The sequence below is a fragment of the Hippocampus comes genome, unplaced genomic scaffold (genome assembly GCF_001891065.2).
Source record: "Hippocampus comes isolate QL1 unplaced genomic scaffold, H_comes_QL1_v1.1 scaffold2, whole genome shotgun sequence".
Taxonomy (NCBI): Eukaryota; Metazoa; Chordata; class Actinopteri; order Syngnathiformes; family Syngnathidae; genus Hippocampus; species Hippocampus comes.
The window spans coordinates 3894088-3906986 of NW_017805139.1; the positions used below are offsets into that span (position 1 = coordinate 3894088).

The 12899-nt window shown below is 39.9% G+C and overlaps 2 protein-coding genes across 7 annotated transcripts in view; one reads left to right on the forward strand and one right to left on the reverse strand.

Annotated features, from left to right (window-relative positions):
- LOC109514361 (multiple epidermal growth factor-like domains protein 11) overlaps window positions 1-1109 on the reverse strand; it is a 108781-nt gene extending 107672 nt beyond the window's left edge. For all 6 annotated transcript variants that reach the window (XM_019867391.1, XM_019867390.1, XM_019867388.1 and 3 more), the window contains exon 1: window positions 937-1109. The gene's annotated coding sequence lies outside the window, so the exon portion shown is untranslated. The remainder of the gene's footprint in view (window positions 1-936) is intronic.
- Window positions 1110-2867: 1758 nt separating this feature from the next.
- The window catches only part of dis3l (DIS3 like exosome 3'-5' exoribonuclease), a 26578-nt gene continuing 16546 nt past the window's right edge, over window positions 2868-12899 (forward strand). The window contains exons 1-4 of the mRNA XM_019867411.1: window positions 2868-3144; window positions 4653-4806; window positions 8439-8567; window positions 12022-12157. Coding sequence (XP_019722970.1) covers window positions 3015-3144; window positions 4653-4806; window positions 8439-8567; window positions 12022-12157 — 549 coding nt within the window. The 5' untranslated portion in view covers window positions 2868-3014. The remainder of the gene's footprint in view (window positions 3145-4652; window positions 4807-8438; window positions 8568-12021; window positions 12158-12899) is intronic.

Sequence of the window (12899 nt, forward strand, 5' to 3'; positions counted from 1 at the left end):
GTAGAGCACCACTCACCGGAGCTTCTCACTAAATGGAATAACTTATGGAGAAAGAAAACAGAAATTGAATGGGACTTCTCTCAAGCACTCGCCAGGCTCACTGTTTTATTTACTACCCTCGGGTTATTTGTCACGGGGTCACTAGGAGGAAATACAGAGAATGTTCAATTTATTTGACACAAGGAACTCAGTACCTTTGAAGCTCGGTGGCCAAGGTTTGGAAAAATAGAAGCCACCTTCAAAACCCAGCCTGACAGTCTTGCTCAAGTCCGTCATCTAGTGGTACTACTGATTTCGGAGCCCGTGTAAAAGTCCGATTTCTGCTCTGCCTCAAGGGAATCAATGACTGTCTGTCTGTTGTGAAGCCGCAAGGGAATCAATGTAAGAACAACAAACAACAATGATCATCCTGACATGTGTAATTAGTATCAAATATCTCCATTACTGGAAATAGCATCCTGCTAGAAAATTGCCTCAGTGGGACTTCTTTGTTTGTTTGTGTGGCATCACCATCAGTAACAACTCACTTTACTTTTCAGTTAAGTTGTCCAAATGTGACGTAAGAATTTTGGGGCTTCTTATTTTCGCACTTTATCCGTATTTACTGAAGCAACCACGTGTTTATTCACACATATTGAGATATATATATATATAATATATATATATATATATATATACTAAGTTACCGTATTGCAGTGAATAAAATTGGATAGTACTTTACGTTCAGAGTGAACTCTTAAAAATATCACCATATTCCAAATTCAACTGCTTAGAAAAAGTGACAACACTTTTGGAAAACAATCATCTAGCGCGGCGTTTACAAGGGAGGATGGAATGCGTGCTTTTAAATAATAACAAACGTGAAACCAGGCATCATGTACATCAAAATGAAACGCGCAAGAAGAATACGCTATAAACATCAGCTTGAGCGCTTACCTTTACGATGCGTCCTCAGAAAAGTTCATTATCGTAACTTATGTTCAAAAACTGGACGATGGTTACCATTTTTACTTCTGTATATATTTTTTTCCGAGAGAAGGCAAATACTGAATTGGATGCTTGTAGTTAGGAACTTGTGCTCAGTCTGGGCTGATGCTCTTGCTGCAGCCTTTCTCCCGGTGCAGCCAAAGAGTATAGCAGAGGTAGCAAGATGAGTCACCCACGTCAATACTGCCTCGGCTGTTGATAAACTGCGACCAGTACCTATGTTCAGAGAGAATTTTTAAAATGACTCTTGTTTCGGTGCACTTCGGATTCTCCGGAGTTCTCGCCTACTGTCAATACTTGGGTATTAGACAATAATACATAGGTATTAGACGGTATTGTATATGAGCATGATGCCGTGCAGTTTTACACAACTGTAAACTACACTCACAATAAAAACACGTCGTTCATACATAATAATTCTGTCAGGGTTGTACAGGTCATAGCCTTCACTTTGTAATCCCAGAAATTGTGATATTTTTTTGTTGTAACAGATGTTATTAAATTACTGTGATGGTGGTCACTTGTCATAATATTGTGCCCAGCAAGGTTAAGACAAAAATTTCAGGATTATTCCCCAAGGTCATCGATTCCCAACCATGTTGCCCTGGCAACCTAGTGTGTGATAAAAGATCATGCAAGGATGCTGTGAGTAATTTTCCAATTTCACTTCAATAGAATTAAAAATATATATATTTCTTGGTTCATCTATCAATGCCGGTGAGGTACAGTGAAAGGCGGAACAATTAAATGCTCTTCCATTTGGTTGCAGAGTGAAAAATAAACCTGTGTACTGTATTTCCACGTGTTGCCATTCACACCTCAATACTGTAAATTGTCATTTCCTGCAAGTCCATCAACTTTCTGTTCAACTAAACAGGCCCAAATTTCGAACTAAGTACATTTGCAAGTAAAGTGAGACAAGATTGTTGTTATTTCAATATTCATACTTTTGTGGCATTTTGTTTGGTGGGTTGCCCATGAAATTAGATTTTCTCAGCGAAAAATGGTTACCACCTTGGCTCATTAAAGGTTGGGAAAAACCTCCAATAGTTGCAGATTTGTAACTTTTTGACTGGTAAAATGTCAGCAGCCACCGTGGTGCCCGTGATCACCAGGTAGAGCCCTAAGGACCACGTGAGTAGCCGCGGGTCTTGTCTAAAAATAGTTCACCAGTTGATGGGAGATTATTTTCAAGGAATGTTGTTGAAGTCATCATCTGAAAATGTAAACTCTTGCAAAGTTTCGTGAAAATAACGTGTTGCATCTGGTATTTGTTTGTTTCCAAATGTTTGTGAAAGTTTTCACATGATCAGCGTCTTCATATCAATGAAGCAATAATAGTAACAATAACATTTCAATCTAATTTCAACAAATTTGGTATTTCAAAAGTTTGTATCAATGTGGTAGCCCTTAGCATTAATCAGTACCCAAGAAGTATCTCTCAGTTTCAAAAAGATTGTATTGTAATTTCAAAAATAACAATAATAAAGCTGCGATTGGCTGGCACCCGGTTCAAGGGTGTCCCCCGCCGACTGCCCGAAGACAGCTGGGATAGGCTCCAGCAGCCCCCGTGACCCTTGTGAGGATAAGCGCATCGGAAGATGAATGAATGAATGAACAATAATAAAGCAACTACATGGACAACATACAATTACGATTTAAATGTCCAAAAAATGCCATTAACTTTTTTACGTCTTACGTTTTGTTCATTACGTTACGTTCATTACGTTTTGTTCATATATATGCGCGACAGGGGTGAAAGTTGGTCTATAGTAATGGTTTAACGGGCATTTGTTGCCCTAATTTAGTATACCTTATTTTCTTTTGCAAAGAAAATGACAACCGTTCTGTTCAATAGAACCTGAATAAAGGTTTTGACGTTGCGTCGTGACGTCATTTGTTATGCCTGTCTTTGCATTTCCGAGCAGTTGAGCTAATATGTTTCCAACTGTTTTCTCGCGTTACAGTCGAATAGATATCGAATACATCCTGGCGTACGTATATTGCCTACCTCTTGACTTAACAAAATGATTAAGAGAGAAAAAATTCTCCATCTGAAGAGCAGCCGGGGGCGAAAAGTCCGTGTTGTCCGCGAACATTATTTGAGGGAGCGAGTTCCATGCTACAGCTCTCTGTGTCTTGCCGGCTGTGACAACGGTAAACGTGATCCAAACAGTAAATGTGCTTTTTTACGGCACATATTCATATACCAAAGCTAATATTTTTGCTCAGCAGCAGAACTGTTGGTGAAATGTATTATCTGACAGCCTTATAGGGACCGTGGATAAAATGTTGATTTTTTTCAATGTTCATAATTTAAAAAAAAAACACTATTAATTTCAGTAATATGCAAAACAATATGTTCAATTACACCAAGGTAAACATTTCAATATAATTGTAGGTAAAGTAATCTCTAAATACAAAACAAGAGCCTGCCTTGTTTTGCCGCCATCTTTCTGCTACAAATGCAACAACAATGCTATGCAGTTGTGCAGGCACTTGAGGGAATACTAGAAATCGTTTGGGATGACGTTTAGCTTGCACCTCTGAAGAAGAAAATAGTGGTGGATTTGCGAAGTATGGTCTCTGCAGCTCCGCAATGCGCGTGCTTCAAAATGCACGCGTTTCGATATTGGGTTGTTGCATTCTATTAGTTCACCACTAGATGTAACTCAATTCGACTACACACTGTACCTTTAAAGCCATACACCGCTCAAAATTCATTTTCCATTCATTTTGATTCGTCAGTACTGTGTACAAAGAATAAAATTGCAAAGATCAATGGCATATGATTCCCTGAAAAAAAAGTTTACGTCAATTAAGCTTCAGAACAATTACATACCATGTACGCTGCCATATTGGACAAACCTGTATTTGTGAGTTTCACGTAATTCCTGAGACGTGTTATGTACTCTACACCAGACTCTGTATTTGGATGTGTTTCCTGGTCTGTTGTGCTACAAAAATGCTGCACGATGTCATTAAGTAGTCCCACAGTTTAAACAGGTTCCATGTCTTTTCTAAAAAAATTTATAAATCATCAGTATGGTGGCGTACAGGGTGTGTAATCATTTTGATTATTAATCGTCTTAACCTTTTTTCACCACAGAATCAGACACCAATGATATTTGTACTTTTAATATTTATGCACACTGCCGAATAGAATGAAGGAAAATGAATTTTGAATCGTGTGTTCCTTCAAATAGGTAAGATTACTGAAATATCTCTGTTCAGTTAAAAACAATGTTGAAGGTTCATCGTTTGTCAAGTTACTAGCAACAGTATGTGGTTATTTTTGCTCTTTTGAACACTTAACACATTGGAACACCATGCTGCAGTGAGGTTAGCGCAAACTACAACTATAACAATGAAAAGTATACAATAGCTACAAATGCAAGAATAATATTTGCATTTACAAGCATTATGTATGTATGTAATGGCCTCACTTTGTATGCGGCTCTTACGTTGGATGACACAAGTGAATTTTTAGTGGTGACAAGAATGTAAATACGGTAAGTGATTGTCTGTGCCAGTGCAAGTTGTCACAGCTGTAGTATAGAGACAACTTAAAGAAAATAAATATACCATATACTAAATAATCCAGTGGCTGCATGGGAAAGAGAGCAAAAATGCTTACCTTTTGATTCCATATCCAACCTTCACAGATGGCAAGGTGTTGCCGGGAGATTTGACCCACTATGTGGTGCCTGATGTCGGAGTTGTGGTTGACTACCAGGAGATCTTGGAGTTCAGAGAGCTGCAAGGAATCATCTACACCCAGACAGCCTGCCAAGGTGTCTATCACTGCAAAGGACGCAGGTGTGGACACTTTTGTTTTTTTTTTTCTAATTTGGCGTCATTATAGTTGATAAAGCACTAAAGTGTGTTGTTTTTATTTACTGGTATTGAAAATCTACACCACACGACACCAAAGTGACTCAAAGGCCATACAGGCAAGTTGTTTTTTTTAAACTGCAATAAAACTGCAATGGTAAACCTTACAACGTAGTAGATGGCTCGCTGTATTACAACCCAGCAACAATTGTTGTCTTTACCTTACTAGGCTCTTTTTTTCTTGCAGAACTAAATACTGTACATGGGTGACATAAGAACTGTGATTCTTTTATTTTATTCAAGTCAAATAATTTCTAAAGCCCAGTTGCTTCATTAGATGCCAGCTGATATCTGGAAACTGAAAATAGAAACAAGGAAAAAGGGGGAAATGCATAATTATATGGGGGGGGGGGCTACAAGGGATAAAGAAAGTGATAATCTTATGTGGGGGGGATTTGTAATGATAAGCGAGCATTACATTTTTCAATATCCTTTTTTTTTTTTTTTTTTAAACAAACATGCAAGCCTTAGAACAGCCTGTGTTGTTGTGCCTGTTTGTGTAGAATGAATGGAAAGAAAAAGACTTTAGTTGTATCCACCGTACTTGCAGTGGGCGTTTATGGAGGTTTTTTTTTTTTTTTTTTTTTTTTAATAAATTGCAATACCATAAACACCATAGCAATGTTCATTGGTGCAGTACTATCAAATACTGAGTAGCTGGCTATTAAATCCAAATGCAGAACCAACACACTGTCATTACTTTGATGGAGACAAAAAAGAAAAAGATGGCTTTGAGAAAGAGGTGCAATTAGTATCTTCGTGTTATTTTGACCCATCAGTCTTATTCTTGTTCATTAAACTTGTTTCAGAATACAGTATCCTTTTTAATAACAGCCCCTAACCTTAGGAGTTCAAAAAAATGTCTCGGAGTGACAATAAGGCAGACAGAATTTCAGAAAACATTTAGAATCCAATTTTGAATCGAGTAATTTATTATTGATAGATTGTTTGCCGACAGTAGGTAGGCAGCTGGAGTGCCAAGGAATTTGCTAGGGATGGCAACTGCTGACTCGTAGATCCGCCAGTGGCTGGCGTGCATGTGGTGCAGTCGTTGACAGCAGCTCTCTGGTTGCCATGATGCAGTTTAATGGTTCGGAACAAGTTGAACGAGCCCCGGAGGTTGGTTATTAAAAGTTCAGGGGTCAGAAGGACTGATGACTAAACTCTTAACTTTTAAAAGTGATTTCAAGCTTTAACAAAGGTCCACAACAACAGCGACTTGGCGCAAAAGTGATTACTTTTGTTCAAAATTAAATAACTTTCAATGCAAATAGTAAAATCACTCGTTTTGTGAAATAAATTCGAATAAATAGTCTGATCATATATCTAACTAAACGCTTTAGGTATAGCAAGGCCGTTGTACGGGAGTTGACAGCGGTCACCCTCGTTAAATCGGAGCTTTGCTGATGAAGCTAAATGAGAATGAGCTGGTGACTTGAAATGTATCTCTCCAACACAAACATCCAGGAGTGCTGTTGACGAGCTTGATGAATATTGTAGAAATAAGAAGTCCCACTTGACTGGTTTCATTGCAATTTGTCGAACGTTTCTGCTGACTGCACTGTTCTAAAATGTTGCATCGTTAATCTGATGAACTTTTACTTCTTACAATGTTAGGTGGATATAGTTGGTTGAGTTCATGCTGATGTCATACCAGATCAGAAATTACATTGTGTGGTCCTTGCAACACATGAGATCTATTGAAACACAACATATGTGACTTAAATCAGGTGTCAAATTCATTTTTGTCCCAGGCCACTTTGGAGTTACGTCTTCCTTCGGAAGGCCGTTGCAACAGTGAAACCGAATGAATGTTTAATCATTCATCATTACATCATATTATTACTTGTACATAACAAATCAAATTGATGGATTACTAGTTTTAAAATCAGTTAACTGTTTTTTTGTTGTTTGTTCAAATATTGTCCCCCCCAAAAATATTGCAAAATGTCAACATAATTTATTCCGCATGACAATTTGACTTTTCAATCCAGATTTGCGCAAGGATCACGGAAGTTGACACATATGATTTGCTTTCACGGGCCACATAAAATGACGTGGCAGGCCGGATCTGTGGCCCACGGGTTTGAATTTGACACCTGTGCTTTAGATTGACTGAAGCTGTTTCTCTTGTTAATCAAACACAATAAATGTTGAAGTCAGTATCAAATAGATCCATGCCGCATTGTACAGTCTCATAATTGACAGGTTACAAAAATGGCATTTCACCATGCTGAGGAAAAAGCGGCTGGCATATAGACTCCCCCATGCGAGCAAATTATGGCCCAATCATGAGAGCAAGAGAGCGGCGTAATCAGCAGCCAATGTTACTGCTCAAGTCGGAAGTAGAAAACTTGTCACCTCTTCAAGCAAAACCGTTTTTTTCTTAATTACTGTTTCTAAACCAATTATTGTTGTTTAATTGGTATTGTTTAATGATGGAAAAAAACAACTACAACGAATATCACACGAGAGAGATTGATGTTTTTACTCAACAACCTTTTTGTTATTAGTTGCGTTTACATGGAGATTGAGTGTTTTTTGTCATTCTGATTGAAACCTTTCCGAATGAAAATCTCTAATCACCTGTTTAAATTTGACGTGATCTTTTCCAATCCGCCGTTAAACCTGCTCCACTCCGTTAATCCGATCAGCCGTGTGACACGCGCAGATCGATGTGAACATCATGTGATTTATCAGGATGGAGTTCATTTAGCACAGTCTATTTACCACGGCGCTTGCGATACTTTTAACCTTCTTAGTAAAGCAACATCTTGATTAAAACAAGTTACAAATACTGAAAAACAAGTACTCCTGTTGGAGACGAGCTCTGATAAGACACTGCTGTTTTAAAGTGCGTATGCGACGACGTCAATGCGCATTTACGTAATGACAGCATGCGGAGACCGAACGAAGCTTGGCTGTTCGAATATCTCTGATAACATGTGACACGTTTTCATGAAGTGTGAACTGTACAATTCAGATTTTTTTCAAATTCTACATGGGCCCCTGTGGATATAAATCAGATATGAATGTGATGCGTCATCACCCATATGTCATCAAAAGCCCAAGATGCGCTCTCCGTGGGCAAGGAGACACCTGACAATTTTCCGTGATTTTGAAAATTTTGTGATTTGCTTTTTTTTTTTTTTATTTTAGGAACAGCGTTGTCTTCATATTTAACTGTAATTTAATCCACTTGAAACATGAAGCGAAAAGTTGATATACAGCGTCTGTGATGATCGTAATACAGCCACACCAAATGGTTGATTTATTACACGTGGCAATGACGTGACGTCACTTTTAGTAGTCTCCATAAAATGAGAGTGACGAGGTCGCCTGATTGATAGGATAATCCACTCTCAAACGATTTGTTTGTGACAGCCCTAATTAATTTGATAATCAATGAGGTGTCGCTAATTAATTTGTCATCTCTACTACCACCTGAGTTTTACTACTTTCCTCCTGTTTCTGTCAGGCAAAAACATTTTCATTTGAAAAGGATTGTTGCTTCGTTGTCTCACTATTTTTTTTTTCTTTTATATTTCTCTGGGCAGGCAATATAACCGCTTGCGAAACCTGCTCAAAGACCCCCGACATGACTGTGTTCTGTTTGCGAATGAATTCCAAGAATTTTCCTTCTGTCAGCGGGAGAATGGGGAGAGTCAAGAACAGTGGCAGACAAGGTGAGCCGCTCCTGAAAAACCAGACACTCAACATTATGTTCAAGCCAGAACCAGTACGCTGTTGGTGTGTACAGATCTCAATCAAGTGTTGCACAGAAGACCAAAGTCTGGAGCGAACTACTGTACATTTTGCATTCAGCAGGCTGCAGTTTGCATTTTTTAACCTACAGTATGTTCTCACTGTTCTTGGCCTTGTTAAGATTGCCATCCAAAATCTGACTTTTCGCCCATCCAGATTGAAACCGAATGGCTTTTTTGTATAGACCGAGCAATCACAAAGCATATGAAATTGTTATTTGTGAGACAGCTTGAAGCCACATTCAGGAGGTAGTTTTATATCGGATTTGGAGAGGACGCGTCTCAGTCTGAACGGCTCCAAACACAGCAATCAGTTTTGACTGTCCGTAATGTCAATCTTACGTGACGCAAGACACAGTGCGCCATACCAGAGAGTGCCAATTAAAGTGCAACAGTAAAGAATGTCTCAGTTCAAGGCTGGCTGAAATTGTTGCCGGCCCATATCCAAAACATCTGTTATCTGGACTTTCCCCTGGATGAAAAATACACCTGAATGCTGGCGTTCCTATCAGCCTTTATCCTTCTTTCCCGGGTCCGAGACTGGTATGCCATGTACGTCTCCACAGAAACAATAAGTTGCCGATGCAGCTGCGGACGCTTGACCTGCATACACACCCATGAATGAATGAATACTTTATTGTCATTGCACGCTTGTTACAACGAAATTCTGCAGGAGCCTCCAACCCCAAGTGCGTCGCGAAGTATAAAAATATAAAAAAAATTATAAATACATTGCACTCCCCTAGACCCACACACAATCACATGCACACGTTAAAAATTGATAGTCTGAGTTATGGAATGGATTTTTTTTGTTTTAAATTGTGATAAGAATATGTTCGATATTCGGCACGAGTTAAGGTACAGTCCAAGTTGTCTTACAAAATGATATGAATCAGGGATTAACATGACAGTATGTGGACTATTTCGGACTAATTGAAATACAGTCAGAGATATCATGAGGTATTAAGTAAAATTGCACACCCCCAGGCCTACACATTCACATGCACACGATTTGAGGAATTGAGATTCAGCAGCCTGACAGCCCAGGGATAAAAAGTGTTTCTGTGTCTGTTTGTCCGGCTTCTCATGACTCTATATTTCCTGCCCAGGGGCAGGAGGTTGAAGAGGCACCTGCCAGGGTGGGATGGATCAGTCAGGATTTTCTTTGCCCTTTGTAGCCCTCTTGAGTTAGCGATGTCATCCAGGGTTGGCAGGGGGCAGCCGATGATTTTTTGTGCCGCCTTTATGACTCCTTGCAGAGCATCCCTGTCCTTAGCCGTACAGCCAGCATACCACGCTGTGATGCCGTACGTCAATACGCTCTCCACTGTGGAGCGGTAGAAAGTGTGTAGCAGGTGTGAGCCCGTCTGGCATTTGTTCAGCAATCTTAAGAAGTGCAGCCTCTGTTGCGCTTTCCCGACCAAAGCATCTGTGTTTGCATGCCATTTGAGGTCGTCCGTTACATGCACACCCAGGAACTTGAACGTCGAGACCTTCTCCACACAGACACCGCCCATCTGTAGTGGGGAGGGTTCTGCTCTCTTCCTCCTCCAGTCCATCACCATCTCCTTTGTTTTGCTGGTGTTCAGTAGCAAATTGTTTGATGAACACCAGCCTACGAGTCTCTGTACCTCCTCCCTATACGCCGTCTCATCGCCATTGGAAATGAGACCCACCAATGTAGTGTCATCGGCGAATTTCACGATGACATTTGAGTCATACTTGGGGGTACAGTCATGTGTGTACAGTGTAAATAGGAAGGGGCTCAGCACACAGCCCTGGGGGGAGCCCGTGCTGAGTGTCAGCGTGGAGGATGTGTGGGGCCCCACCCTCACAGTCTGTGGTCGATCTGTCAGGAAGCTTCTGATCCATTCACAAGTGGGGGATTTAATCTATCAGGAAAGGATGTTTATTTTGTAGTTGACATGAAAAACTATTCTTTTCTAAAGACAGTGACGTACGCTGGCGCTGGGATGGACCAATGACTATAAAAATCGTAAAAAGTGAACGAATGTAATTTGTTGACGGTTATCTTAATCCATAGAGCCAGTTATTCCGGAATGATTATACCCTTATATTGTTTCATTGCTAAAAGAAAAAAAGGGTAATTTTTCAAAACATATTCAAAAAGGCATTAGGTGTCTGGAACCTATCGAAATACTATTCGGTCAGAATCTACCCGTTATCGCAGGCTACGCAATAATATGTTAAATTAATCAAATTAACTTTTTCAGGTTAAAAAAAGTCAATAAGTTTACACCAATGATTTAATTTACTGATAATTAACTAAAACAATCAATTATAATCATTGGATTATTTTTGTTCACAATAGTAAAATTCATACAAGAAACAAATATCAATGAAGTGAAATAAAACAAAATTCCTGATATGTGAATTGTGTTACATAAAATAATGTCATAAGATCATATTATATTAAGTCTAAGATGTATTAGGAGCTAAGAAACAGTATTATCAAAGAAAATATGAAATTAAACAGTAACAAGGAAGAAGGTTACCAGTTGTTGCTCTACCTTCCCTTTATAGCCCCTTTTGGCTTGTTTAATTCCTCTTTTCAGGTTTGCCCTGGCCACGGCATACAGCTCCCGGTCTCCGGCCCTGAATGCAGAATCCCGGGCCCTGAGTAGAGTCCGCACTTTCCGCGTCATCCATGGCTTTACATTTTTGAACACTTTAATCTGTTTATCCACTGTGACATTGTCAGTGCAGGTCTTAATGTAAAATAAAACAGTCTCAGTGCGTTCATTTAAGTCCAAGTGATCAAAAATAGTCCAGTCCGTATTTTCAAAACAGTCCTGGAGCTGGCTGAGTGCATCTATGGGCCAGGTTTTGACAGTTTTCCTGACTGGTTTGGTTCTTATTCTGATGGGTCTATACGCTGGCACACTGAATAGTGAGATGTGATCAGAAGTGATAATCACTTGCACACAAATCACTGTTATCACAACCTTCGTTGGATTTTGATGGAGCACTAGTTGTCTCTCCCAACCTGCACAAAGACAACTACTGATACACACACACACACACACACACACACACACACACACACACACGCACACACACAGAAAAGAAAGGGCGGGCCTCAAGGAGCAGAGTCAGGGGCTCTAACGTTTCTAAGTTTTAATTATTTCGTTAGTTTTTGTTAACTGTAATAACCTGGTTTTCTACAATTGTACGATGGGACCAATCAAATGGAGTTGAAATATGGCTCATGTGTGTTCCACACCCCTGATTGAAAAGGTCATCTGCAATAGTTGTAATTACGAGTGTCAGTATTAGTTTGTAAGTGAATGTACATTTTTCCATTTCATTCATAGCATAGAGGATGCAGTGACTTCATGTTTGTTTGTGTGTGCAGGTGTGTGTACTCTGCAGCAGTTTGGTACTATAACCACCTAGCTGGTATGATGGATGTTGTGATGATAACAGAGGACCAGGACATTATTGCTCGGTATAGCAGCCTCCACACTGGAGTGTACGTCATCTCTGTCCAGGTACAGGATTGAATACAGCTCGGGTTCCCACATCACGCCAATGTACGACGTACAGCCGAGAGCTACTTTTTGGCTACTGATTTGTGCAACGGGCTACCAGTTTGATACACACACACATGATGTTAAAACACAGTTTGAGAGTTTTGATCAGGGATGAGATTTTTCCGCTTTTTGGCGGAATTCCGCTTTTTTTCCAGTCAAAATGGACCTATTTTATATTGTTCCAAATCCGTAAAAAAATTCTGGGGGGGCAGGGGGTGTCCGGACTTGTCTTCGGCAGATTCGGGGCTCGTAATGTTTACAAGTTAACATTTGCAAGCATCCATTTTGAATCCCGTTTTTTATCGCAAAGCGTTAGTTTGTCGTTACTTCCTATATGGGCTAAAACCGATGTCTTACTTGTTGTGATTGGTCGCTATATCGGCAAATGCAAATCACAACCAATCTGTGTTCGCCTTCCGAAACCAATTTCTCGCGAATGCCGAATGTTATCGAGACTCGCGACCAAGCTAAAGTGCGTCAGATAGATGCGGATCTGAAAAACACGTTTCGATGGGACTGGTTGGATAGAAAGCTGACGGTGTCCCCAGTAGGAAACAGTAAAGAGGAACCATTGTGCTTGGATTTCGTGAAAAAGCTCGATGTCACCGGTAAAGCTCTGTGTACAGTGTGTGACGATGTCATTCTATACGGATCGAGAGGATGGAAAGCTTTACAGAGTCACGCAACCTCGGTGAAACAC